General features: G+C 49.3%; 1 protein-coding gene across 1 annotated transcript in view; it reads right to left on the bottom strand.

Moving 5' to 3' along the window:
• Positions 1 to 8,784: 8,784 nt before the first annotated feature.
• The window catches only part of PKDCC (protein kinase domain containing, cytoplasmic), a gene marked incomplete at its 5' end in the record, with an annotated part of 9,619 nt that continues 5,599 nt past the window's right edge, over positions 8,785 to 12,804 (bottom strand). Inside the window, 4 exons of the mRNA XM_006141304.2 lie at positions 8,785 to 9,642; positions 9,849 to 10,022; positions 11,844 to 11,951; positions 12,181 to 12,260. Of these exons, the coding sequence (XP_006141366.2) occupies positions 9,557 to 9,642; positions 9,849 to 10,022; positions 11,844 to 11,951; positions 12,181 to 12,260 (448 nt within the window). The remainder of the gene's footprint in view (positions 9,643 to 9,848; positions 10,023 to 11,843; positions 11,952 to 12,180; positions 12,261 to 12,804) is intronic.

The raw sequence follows: 12,804 nt of genomic DNA, 5'->3' as shown, positions 1-12,804 counted from the left end.
ACACTGCTCCTGGCTGTGACCTCAGATGTGGGTCTCCTCCGAGGTCACAAACTGGCTGCCAGCTAGCTGGATCCAGCTTGTAGACATGCTCTGTTTGGCTCACAAATGTCTTTATTTTACTTTTGAATTTGAATTCAGGGAAATAATGAACTGCTGTGTTGGGCAAAACAGCATGTAGTCTCTTCCATTACTTCCCCTTTGAAAACTTTATTAGACTGGCCAGGGGAGATGATCCTTGGGTATCAGGTCACCATCTTTCAAGGTCACCAGCAAACTGGTTGAATAAGGGTACCTTTCTTGTCCACTCACACTTGTCTTTGGTACTTGGGTCAGGGACCAGTTTTACCCAGTTACAATTTCACACTCATTTTTTTGGTTCTTCTAAATAATATTACAAGAATATCTATATGTGGGGCCAGCAGGTGGCATGGTGGTTAAGGTGCCAAACTCCCACATGACCCACTGTGGTTCAAGTCCTGGACCTGGTGACTTGCTTTCTTACTTTCTCTCTCTCTGGTCAAATTAAAAATAATAATAAATAAAAAATAATTCTTAAAAAAGAATACCTGTTTGCATTTGAATCTTTCCATATTTGAATTCTTTTTTTTTTATCTTTTTTTTTTGAGAAATTTTTGCTATAGGGCGCGTGCGCTCGCCAGACAGACAGAGAGAGACATTAGAGACAGAAAGCAAGAAAGCAACCCTCAGGGATGATGGTCACGCCGCAATCCCTTCTCCTCCATTCTCCTCTCGGGATCTTGGGCACGTATGCACATGCACCCGGCGTGTTTTAAGCCACCGGGTCCGGGACATGAACCGCAGTCAACTACGTGGGAGTCCAGCGACATAGCCATTACGCTATCTGCTGGTTCCCATATTTGAATTATTTTCTCAGAATATATTTTCAGAAGCCACACAAGTGGGCTATATAAAGACTTGAGCACAAAAGAGTTAACCTGTAAGTTCCTAACTCAAAGTCACCCTGGAAGAAATCTCTTCATCTCAGCAAATTGTTGTAGAAGCTGTAGGGGGGGAAATGTCATTCAGTATATGTGGTAGGATTGTGGGTAATTTAAACAAAATTTCAGCATGAGAAATCTATTCCAGGAATAGCACTATCTTGAGACCCAAGTCAAACAGTACGAAATGTGCTAAGCAGAGGTCTATGTTTAAAGAAGAAACTCATTTACTCTTAATAGCTGCAGAATGCAGCACAGCTTAGTGACAGAGCTGGGAGACTCCACATATTATAAAGCCTGGTTCAGAGAGATACGGGAGGCCACGGTACAAGACAAACTGTCTTTCTCAATTAAAGTGTCTTTGAGCCCTAAATGTAATAGTCGTTTCTTAGAACAATGACTGCCTTTAAAATTTTTTATTGATGGTAAAAAAGGAAAGAATGACTAAACAACACCAGAGCATTTAAAGGTAATCTGTATCCTATATACAACCTAACGAGTGGTGTAAACAAGGTGATACGTCATAAAATGAAATCTGATACAGATAACCTCATTATTATCTTCTGCAGGAGTTCAGATGAATCACAGCGCCTTAAGTCTCCAAGCAATGGATAGCAAAGCATACTGTACATTTCATTTTACTTTTGCCTTCCCCTTCTCTACACCCCTCCCCTTGTCACCAATACTTAAGAAGACTGATATCATGAAGGGAAGGACAAAAGGAGAGCCTTGTCTTGAGAGGGACTCCCATGCTGGAGAATTGAAGGCACCAGAGAGTTTTCTGAGAAATAGCCCATGTTTTGTTTCAACACCAGACAAGACGGCAGAACCTCTAAGGGCAGGATTACGGAACACTTGAGCAAATTCCACCTTCTGTGGAAAGGGAGCCTGTCTCTGGTAAAGAGAAATCAGGCCTCCCTAATCTACTAGAGCTCTTTGAAGGGTCAAGTAAGTGTATGGATAAGGGGGAAACAGTAGACACAATCTATTTACACTTTCAAGAATCCTCTGAAAGGCTCCATGCCAGAGCCTGGTAAAGAAGTTGAGTCACTATGGGAATGGGGAGAATGTCTGGTGACAAATAGGTAACTAGCTTAAAGATAAGAAATAAAGAGCAAGGATAAACAAGTCTGCTCTGGATGGAAAAATGTCAACAGTGTGTTTCCTGCTGGAGAACTGATGCTCTGGTGGGACCTGGTTAACTGGTGAGGTCATCTGTGACCATCAAGCCCTTTTGCTTTCACAAGCCATATATGGAACTCAGCCTCATTGCTAGTGTCAGATGTCCTCTATTGCATGTTGAATTTGTCCTTCCTTGTGACCTCTCTGCTGACCTTGTGAGTTCCTCTGAATGGCAGGGGGCATGTCTGATATTTTTGTACAGTATTCATGACAGTGACTAGCACTCAAGAAATATTTTGTGGCTTGATTGGTTGGGAACTGAGTGAGTGCACATGGAACCCTTCTGGCTAGCCGATGATCCTGAACTCTTCCACATGGAGAAATACCAAAAAGCTGCAGGATGATATAGGAGGCTAGTGAGTGGCCCAAGATGTTCAACATGGGCAATGCAGGTTGACTAAAGCATTAAGTGAAAAATATCTCAAATTACGCTTTTTTTAAAAAAATGAACTGCATAGAGAGAACACATATAAATGTATATTGGTTTGGAGAATAGCATAAGCTTCACTTTTGAGGGTGACAGATTTGAACTCTTAGTAACTGCCCAACAAAGGACTTTGAGTCACTACAGTTTGGTGTTTCTCAGCCTGTTTTATTTATTATTATTATTACTTCCCTCACATCAAATGGTTTTAAAATTCCTTTTTTCTTTCTTTCTTCTTCTTCTTTTTTTTTTTTTTTTTGTGAAAGGAGAGGGGAGTTTATAAATAAAAGCAAAAGTATACTGCTGAGAGGTAGGAGGGTCTTGAGCAGGCAGAGAAAGAGTGACTGAGAAGGCCTAACAGTTACATTCCATAAGGTTTATCATTTTAAAATCTAGGTTGGTGTTGGTTGATCGTTGGCTGGGTCCACTGATTGCTCTCATTTCGTTGGTTCTATCAAATGCGACTGGGCCCACTGAGTCATCTCATTGCCTATGTCAAATGTGGCTTAATCAACTAGACGTCTCCCATTGGAACATTACCCTGAGTGGAGAGCTTTTTGCCCTGGTTGGTTTTTCTATCTAGCCACATAGGCAGATGCTCTAGCCCCTTTTCCTGCTTCCATTTTCCATCTTTCTCCTGCCTCATTTTCCCCCTGAGAGGCATGACTCCCATACATTTTAGGAGGAGTTGAAAGTGGCCAGTCCATCCTCTGTAACTGCTTCAGGCTGGAAAAGGAGTTGGTCCTACTCATTGGGGATCCTGGAACTCTCACCCTATCTGATGTAGGGAGAATGAAGCCAAGGGCAAAGGTCGGTGAGACAGTCCCAAGGTGTGTCATTGAGAGGGCTGTCGCTGGTGCTGGATGACTCACGGTCGGTTTCAGAGGAGGTCCCAAGGGGTTGATATCCCTGTTGTATGGTTATTTGCAAGTTTACAGCAAAAAAAATGTTCTTCAAGTTTTCCAAAAGGAGCAGATGAGTCTTTGCTGTGGGATTAGAGTAGGCTAAAGTGGTAGACTCCTGGCTTGGCTTGTCACAATATATGTTGTGGGATGGCTTCTGCAATGATATCCAGGTTCTAGGTGTTTCAGACAAAGAGTGGAATGAAAATGCCAATAGCAAAAGGAGAGAGTTGTTTATTAATTGTTGATAGAAGTGAAGTACACTCCCAAGAAATATGAGTGGGCCTGCACAGGCCAAGAGTCCTTCAAAAGGCCTCAAATACTTTCATTAATTGCCACAGTTCCCATGACATTTTAATAGCATACATATAAATACTGTATATCCATTAATGCCCAGTGAATCTTTGGAGGGCCATGAGTCATTGTGATAGCTCAGCTTTTCTATCTTCTAAGAAGCAAGTTTTAATCTTTTTTTTAAAAAAGAATTATTTTATTTATTTATTTATTTTTCAATTTGACCAGAGAGAGACAGAGAGAGAGAGGGAGAGGGGAAAACTGAGAAAGCAAGCCACCATGTCTGGAACTCAAATCGCAATTGGTCATGTGGGAGTCCAGTGCCTTTAACCACTATGGCACCTGCAGGCCCCCAAATTTTATCTCGGTGGGGATGATAATGGCTCTGTTGAGAATGCATGCTGTAGAGGACTCCCCAAAAGTTTGGGCCTAAACTTTGGGTGCTACTTTGTCCAAACAGAACAACAAATAGCTGAATATCTAAGGATGGAACTGGGGACAAAAAAAATAAGTCTTCTTTGTCTCCTCCACCTCCCCCACAAGCCAAACTTGGGTTCCAATGTGACATGGGTGGTGTGCTCCTGGTCTGTTCTCCTCCTTTCCCAGCCTGTGCTCTGTCTTGGGAGTTTGCTGGCTGACAATTCTGGGCCTCGCATCCAGCTCCCTTGCCTTCTGCTTTCCAGTTGGATTTGGCCAGTGGAGAGCTCTGCAGGAGACTGTGGGGAGGCAGGAAAGTGAGATGAGGGCATATGCTCCTCCTTGTCTGGCTCTGTGTCCTTTAGTCACTTATTTCTCTGTGAGAGGTGCAAACTCTACATGACTCTTTCCGGGTTCTCCTTCAGGGTATCGGCTCCCACTCCCTTCCCCTGGGAGAGAGAGGACAACAGCTCAGCTGCTACTGGCCCCAGGCTAGAGTGCAATCACTTTGGGCTCCCCATACCCACACATTTGTAAATGTATCTTATGTTCGTTGTGCTCTGTTTTCTGTTGGGACTTACGTGATGAAGCAGGTGTGGTCACCGCACCTCAGGAAGGACATCCTGCAGTTGGAATGAGGCCAGAGAAGGGCAGGAGAGAAGGTGAGGGATGGAGCAGGAGGACAAGTGGTTGTAATCCTGAAAGAAGGGGTCTGAAAGGAGCCTTCACTGATGTGGGGATGACAGAATGGACTTCTCACAAACACAATTGTCAGGGATCTTCCAGAGCTTGACAGATAATTTCAGGAAATGTCTTGGTCCATCTCCTTCACATACTTGGGACTGACAGAGTGCTTTATCTACTTGAGGTGGTAGCATTGGCTGAAATGTACAGAGGTGAACTGGGGGAAAAGAAAAGAAAAGTTCCCCTCTAGAGGGTTCTTAAAGGTCAGGTTCTTTGGGGACAACCTCACTCTTGTGGGATGATGCTGGAGAGGCCAGCCAAGTCTCTTCCTACCAAAGTCAGGATCTGAGCCTGGTAATTTCTCAAAGGATAAGAGTCAGGTGTGAATGGATCACTGATCCACTGTGCTCCTGGCTGAGGAGGAAGCAACACAAGCTTTTGGGGATAGTAGCTGAGGCTGCATCCCAGCTGTTGCTCTCTCTGGACCATCACCCATCTCACAGAGCTGCCATGAGGATTCAATGAGAAAGTACACCTCATGGCCAGTGGCAGCTCAGTCCCCTTTTCCTAGTAAACTAGGGGCAACAACGTCTTCCACACTCTAGGCTCCAGAATCAGAGAGTGAAAGCAAGAAGTCATGGGTGGGAGTGGGTTGGCCCATTATCTTGGGGCCTCCTGATCCTCCTTTCTGTTTTCACATTAATCCTCTTCCTCTTCCTGCCTGCCATACACTCAACTCCCAAGGTGCTGACCCAGACAGCTGGGCCCCACCTCCCCAAGTTGGTAACAGTGTTCTCTGTTGGAAAGGTTGGAAGGGGGGTGGAGCCAGTCCCCACCAGCCAACCTGGGTGTCCTTCTAGGCCAGGCCATGGATGAACATTGAGGGCTCAGGTGACAAATAACAATGACAGTATCAGCCAATATAGTCATCCCTCCATAACCACAGGGGATTGATTTCAGGACAACAAACACCCCCCCCCCAACTGGCTACCAAACTCTTTGTATGCTCAAGTCCCTGATATAAAATGGCATAATATTTGCACATGACCTATGTACATTCTCCTGTATACTTTAAATTATTTCTAGATCATTTATAATATCTCATACAATGGAAATGCTATACAAATAGGTGTTATACTATAGCATTTAGGCAATAATAAGAAGAAAAAAGTCGAAGCATGTTCAGTATGAATGTAGCCATCATTGGCCTGATTACACAGCACACATCAGTAACAATGAATTATTTTTGATCATAGATGCAGAACCTAAATACAGAGAACCAGCTGTATTTCCTGCGCATTTACTGCATGCCGACACTGGCTAAGTCTTCTAATTTCATCTGATCCCTCTAATGCTCCACTGGCGCAGATATTATTAATCTGAAATTTGTAGATGAGGAAACAGAGGCTCAGGGATGTTGCCATGGCCCAGATCAGTTAGTGAGCTAAAAGCAGAACCGTCCAGGATCCCTGCCTAGCTCCAGTGGCTCTAGAGCCTCCTGGAAACCGTGAGGGTACACTACTTCTCCCATGGTGCTTTCTATGTTCCCCTGCTCTGGACAGTACAACTGCCCCTCCCCCCCCAAGCACCCTCCTTCGCTCCTCTGGTACACAGCACTGAGACTTCAGTTGGGTGAATATAATTCTTCCATCCACTACACCTGGGTGTTACTGGCCTGGCAGGGGAGCAGAAAGAATGTAGGCCTTGGGTGGAGAGGGAGGAGTGAAATGTTTCTGGCTTTTGGAAGGACAAAAGTACCCAGGATCTGGAGGTTCTCTGAGGAGACAGGGGGCTACATGTGAATGGCCATTGCCTCAGGCTTTCTCTCGCTCTCTCCTTCCTTTCTGGGCACTCCATCGGCTCTCCATTTCTGGTTGCGAATGCCCCTATCTGCTGTGCAGTACTGAGCCTGGCCATTTTTGCTCCTAAGAATAAGTTCTGAGGCAAGGCTCACTCACTGAGGAACAAAGCTGTCTGCCATTGCTTCAGCCCCCTGTCAGTGAGTCTGTCTGAAAAGATGTTATGTTCTTTGAACTTCCACTTCAGTTCGTCACACATGCTAAGGAGGAACTTCTCTAACTTAGTTTCCTCTCGCTGCAATTCTCTCCTCTTGGAGGCAGCATGCGGTACTGAACAGAGCACAGGCTTTGAGTTGGGCTGGATTTTTTTTCTTTAGTCTTTGCTATAGGGTGTGCGTGCTCATGAGCGAGTCAGAGAGACAGAGAGAGGGAAAGTGAGAACTCACTCCCCGGGGGATGGCCATGATATATCTTCTTTTCCATTCTCCTCTCAGGATTTTGGACACACATGCACACATGCTCAGTATGTTTGTTTAAGCCACTGGGTTGAGCACTCAAACCATAGTCGGCCATGCGGGATCCAACTGCCTTAACCACCACACCACCGGCTGGCCTGAGTTGGGCTGGATTTGCAGGCTCACTAAATCACTTAGCAGCTGGGACCTAGGCTTTGGTTTTAGGTCTGTAAAATTGGAGTAATTGTACCTCACTGAGGCAAGAGCCTGGGCCTCTGTGTCACTCTCCTCTGCCCCTCTGCGTGGGCTAGTAAACCCCTCATCTGGAAACCTCTCGAAGCCTGAAAGACAATGCAGCCTTCTCTTTCCCCACAGAATCGTTCGACTTCTGAGCCCAGTGGGCCACTACAGATTGCAAGCTGTCTCTCTGGACACAGCCCTCACAGACCTCCTGACCTCCACCCCTCACCTCAGGTTCTCATCAATTCTGGCACCTCCTTGGGCCCAGCCTGGTGGCATGGTTCCTGCCCAAAGAGCTCCATGGGCAGGACAGACGGATGATGATAGAAGGTAGGTAAAATCTGACACTGGCTGGCATGGGGTGGGCTAGAGTGGTGAGGTTGGCATGGGAGAGAGGCCTGGAGGTGATGGAAGCTGAGGTCCTTTTTAGGGGTATGATGGGATGGTGAGAGTGGGTGGAGTGGCTGGGTGGACCATGGTGTGAGGCCCTGTGGGGGCTCTGACTCTCCTCTCTGCCCACAACTGTATAGAGGCATGACAGGCCAGATGTGGGATGGAGATGGTGGTGGTGAGCCACAACCTTGAGGGTTGGAGCCACATCTGTGAGGTCTCCAGAGCTAGCACTGGCTCCTCGATCCTTCAGAACCACAGGGACATCTTGTACCATCCATAAGCACAGAGAAAGAGAGTTCTCAGTTTAAGTTTGGTTATTCATTTTAAGGCCCTCCAAGGTTTGTGTCCTTCAAGGATATTGAAGTAGGATGGTGTATAGGACAGAGTGTGGGATTTTGAGTAGACCTGCATTCACATGGGGGTGCTCTCTGGCCACAGTGTCATCCTGAATCCTCAGGTCTTTGCTCTCCCTCTGGGCTTCCACACATCCCTGTGAAACCCTCCCTCCTAACATCCAGAAAGTGGGAACTAGTCTTTCCACGACCTCCCTTCTCCAGACTCTCCATTCACTTCTTGCTCAGAGAGGGGCTCTGGAAAAACAAAGTGCTTGTGGTTTGCAGTGGATAGCGGTGATGACAGCCAGGCCCAACCCAGTGCAGAGGCGAAGCTGTCCCACCTGCAGGATGCCAGGGTCCCCGACGTCACCTTTCAGTTCATTGAGATGGCTGCCATGCTGCCATGAGGACACTGCTGCTTGGGGTTAGTGCTTGTACATACAAAGCTGGGGTGTGTCATAATGAAACCTCCTTGGGGGAGAAGGGAACCCCTTCATCTTTCATCAGGACACAATGTGGAGGGCCAAGGGGAGAGGTGGGCACCAGGGAGAAGGCCCCAAAACACGGTTTGGCGACATAAGCATCTGCTGCTGGGATTGCATTTATCATTCCCCACAACACTCACACTCTGACCGTACACAGAGACATGACTGAGGACTGGTGAGTCACAGCCCAAGAACCGTGGCCAGGCAAGAGTTACTGCTGTGAAACGTCATTTTATTAATTGATCAATTTTTTTTTTTTACAAAAATAAACAATTTAATGAACAAGAAGTACAAAAGCTTCTGGATATACAAACTCCAGGAGGGGGAGAGCCTGGTATCGGCTGCTTTGCGGCTTTCACTGAAAGCAAATGAGGCAGAAAGGCCCGGCCCCACCCCCGCCCCAGGTCCTGGCTCAAACCGCAACCTGCTCCTCCATCCCATCTTGGCTCAAATGGACATGCACCTCTGCCCCGACCCCTGCGGGCCCGGGAGCACCCACTGTGGGGAGGCCAAAGATGACCTCTGCAGGGACAGAATCACCCACATCCCGGGGCAGCCCCGGGTGAGTCTCCTGTCTGGAGGTAAGCTGAGAACACTCCGTGACCGATTGTCCCCACGCAGCCCGCTCCCGCTGTGGCATGCGCAGCAGCAGCAGGGCTTTGGCTACATTCTCACACCATGAACACAGTAACAGGCTGCCCCCATGACTGTCCCAGTAAGGGGCACACTCCCCAGTGGGAGACTAGCCTAAGCTTTGCTCACAGCCCACAGAGAGGCAGCCCCCATGATTCCTGGCCTGGGAGCTAGCAGTCCACACCTAGGCTGGTAAACTCACATTTTAACATTTCGCATTATTGCACGTTTGTCCTGGTCACATCGGTCTGTCTGGGATGTCAGTCTTGTCTGCAGGGGTTCCGGGTGACATGTAGTGCTCCCTCTGCAGGGAAGCCCGGCAGGCAAGGAGGGGCAGCTGAGCCCTCAGGTAGGTCAGCTGGAAGCCCTCACATATGTGGTCTTGTTGGGATCAGGGACCACTTGGCTCCATCCGGTCTTGAAAAAGACCAGCTGCCGACCTGGGAAGAGAGGTGAGAGGTAACAGGATTGAATGTTTCTCTCCACCAAGCGGGGCTACTCTCCCTAATGCCCTGCTCTGAGGGCACGCGTCGGCACGCGTCGTGATCTCATCTTCCCTCTGGTTTCTAGTGAGGCTTAATACCTGTTACCTTTTTCTGGGGAAGTCCAGCCACCTCCCCTGGAGTGCCCTCCCCCACTGGCTAACCTGTCCAGGTGGTCTGGTTGGTGACCACAAAGGCCCGGCACTGGGCATGGCTCTCACAGACGTCCACGGCTTCAGCTAGGTTGAACACTGAGAGGAGGCAGCCACCGTGGTGGTAGGAAGGCCAGCAGCGGTAGTCGTCCTGGGCGATGGTGCTGTCTGGGAGGCGCTGGTACTCTGGGGGTTAAGGAGGGAAGAAAATGAGAGCTCGAGGCCCACAGGAGAGGGCCGGGGTCACTTTCTGAAAGGGTTGCGAGACTTGATTCCTCAGTGAGGGCTGAAGTCTAGCCCAGCTCCCCATCTCAGAGACACTGCTGCTGAAAATGGGCTGATGGCTGGAGAAAGGACAAGCAGATTTGCTTTCTGGGAGAAACACACTCCCAAATCTAAGGGCACGTGACTGGTTCAGGCAAGACAAGATGGTGAGAACATACATGGGACACACAGAGCCACCAGCTGTCCAGACTGGCTGCTGAGGTCAGGACGCTCTAGACATTTACACATTAGACATTTAGAGCTGGGCTCTCAAACTTCAGTGTGAACGCAAGTCACCAGGAATCCTGTCACGATAAAGATTCTGATTCAGTAGGCTTGGTGTGGGACGTGAGAACCTGCACGTCTAACCAACACCCAGTGTGCTGGCCTATAGACTGCACTTTAAGGGGCAGGTTTCAGAGACCCACAGCTGCATTTCCTCCCAGCCATGAGAGATGAGGCCAGCTCCTCAGATAGGTGGGTGCTGGGGTGGGGGGAAAAAGAAAGAGAGAGGGAAAGTGAGAAATCTCCCCCTAGAGGGGATGGCCAAGTCCTCTAGTCTCCTCCTGGGGTTCTGGGCATGCATGCACACATGCTTGGCATGATTTTCAAGCTACCAGTTCTGGGATTTGAACCATGGTCAGCCATGTGGGAGTCCAACAACTTAACTACCATGCCACCTGCTGGCTCCAAGAGCAGCAAGATTTTTTAAAGAAGCATGGGCATGAACAAAAGACATACACACACATACACACACACACACGCACACACACAGCCATGGCTAGAGAGCTTGAGAGGGGTGGGAGGATGAATCTGAGATCCCAGTTTTATAGAGAGTGCAGAGGCTTTTATTCACTCCATCTTTCCCACTGCCCAGGGAGCCCCAGCTCTGGACTGATAAAGCAGAAGCCCAGGGCCTCTGGCCACCCCGCCCTCCTGCCTCCTTCTCCTACCAGGGACTAGACCAAAGTCCAGGCTGGCTGTGATTTATAGCCCCATAAACGGTGTCCTCAGGGACAGAGCCAGCCATTGTTCACCTCGTTAAACTTTATTTACAGGGCTAACGAGGGCTCCCCCACCCTAAGAGTGGCCGGGGCTCCTTGAATATGGAGGCTGCTCACTGCTGGCCTCCCTGCCAACCAAGGCTGAACCCCAGGGCTGAAGGTCAATCTGTAACCAGTGGCTACAATTCTCTGCCTGCCATTGGGGGTTCCTGGATGATTTCAATATGGAGCCCCCTCCAGCTCCAGCTGCCCTCCTAGCTATGGGAGGGTAGAGGAAGGAGAGAGAAGCAGACCTATATCGTGCTGAGGCTGTGTGAACTGTGCTAATTGCTTTCACACGCCTCACGTGGCATTTAATCCCCCATAGAACCCTGTAAGGAGGGTGATGTTAAACCCAATTCACAGATGGGGAAAATGAGGCTCACGGGGTAACTGGCTCCAAGTCCTGTAGCCAGTACCTGGAGGGGTTTAGAATAATTTAGAGAAGGGATACCAGTGTCCACTCTGTCCTGCCCCGCTCCAGGTGGAATTGTAATTGTTCTAGCTTCAGCCAGAGATGGGACCTCAAAGAGAAGGCCACACAGCAGCCTGTGTTGCTAAACTTGAGCCCTCAGAGCGGCTTTTGTAGACAAGGAGCCCTCGGGCGAGGGTGGGCCATGTTGCCCAGTGAGGAGGGTCACCTGTCCCCCCACCTGCTCCCTGCCTTTCCAGCCCCTGGATCCCAGTTGGGGCCACTCACCAGCACTGCCGCTTGTCGTAGAGTTCTGCAGGTATTGACCACTCCGGTACAGGTGCAGTACCTTCTCCAGCTGGGCCAGGGTCTCGTCCACCCCCCAGGCAAGCTCCCCTGCAGAACGCAGTGTGGCTATGGCAGACTGCCTGGGTTCTCGCTCCTCCCCACTCTTTTCCTCTGGAGCCTGGGCCCAGATCACCGGTGGGCTGGAGAGAAGGCTGGCTGCAGAGCCCACCTTGGGCAATGATGGCTTCAGCACCCTGTGCTGCCCTGGCTCATGCTTGCCCCCATGTCTGCTGGGGGAGGGCCAGGTGATGGGAGGCACATGGGCTCAGGAGCTCACCTGTGGCATTGACGATGCTATCCAGCAGAGGGCGCAGTGAGGGTGGGGCACTGTGGGGCAGGAGGTATGTGAAGAAAAACCTGTGCCGGAAAAACTGGGGGCTCAGGAGTCCAGCCTTTGGACCATCCTGGCCAGGGAGCTTGATCCCTTAGGCCTAGTAGCTGAGCAAATCCCCAAGGTATACTACTAGGGTGTCTCCTAGACTCAGGGAAGGGGTCCTGTGCACACACCGAGAACACAACTAACCCCACACAGATTGGAGTCTGAGGCCTGTTTCCCCCTCACCTCTCCAGGACCTCCTGTCTTCCAACCCCACATTATCCCCCCCCACTGACCCCAGTGTCAGAGCTACCCATGGGCTGGGGCCCAGGGAGGAGCTTCCCAGAGGTTATGGGCCAGGGAAGACAAGAATTGTCAGTCCTACTGGCCCAGGCTCTAAGCCCAACACTATTTTAAGATGCCTCTAGCTGCCACCCCCAATGCAGCTTCTCCTTGGAGCTGTCTATTTTTAGTCCCACCATCTGAAGCCTGAATGTTCCTTCTTGACTGACTCCACTGGTCAAGGCTGAGCCTCCCTGCTAGCTGGCCTCCTGGACCCCATGCTGGGACTCTCCCTGCCTCCCT

This window comes from Tupaia chinensis, unplaced genomic scaffold, assembly GCF_000334495.1.
Source record: "Tupaia chinensis unplaced genomic scaffold, TupChi_1.0 Scaffold000050_1, whole genome shotgun sequence".
Taxonomy (NCBI): Eukaryota; Metazoa; Chordata; class Mammalia; order Scandentia; family Tupaiidae; genus Tupaia; species Tupaia belangeri.
The sequence above is the reverse complement of the archived record's forward strand: the minus strand, read 5'-3'. Positions and strand labels throughout refer to the sequence as shown.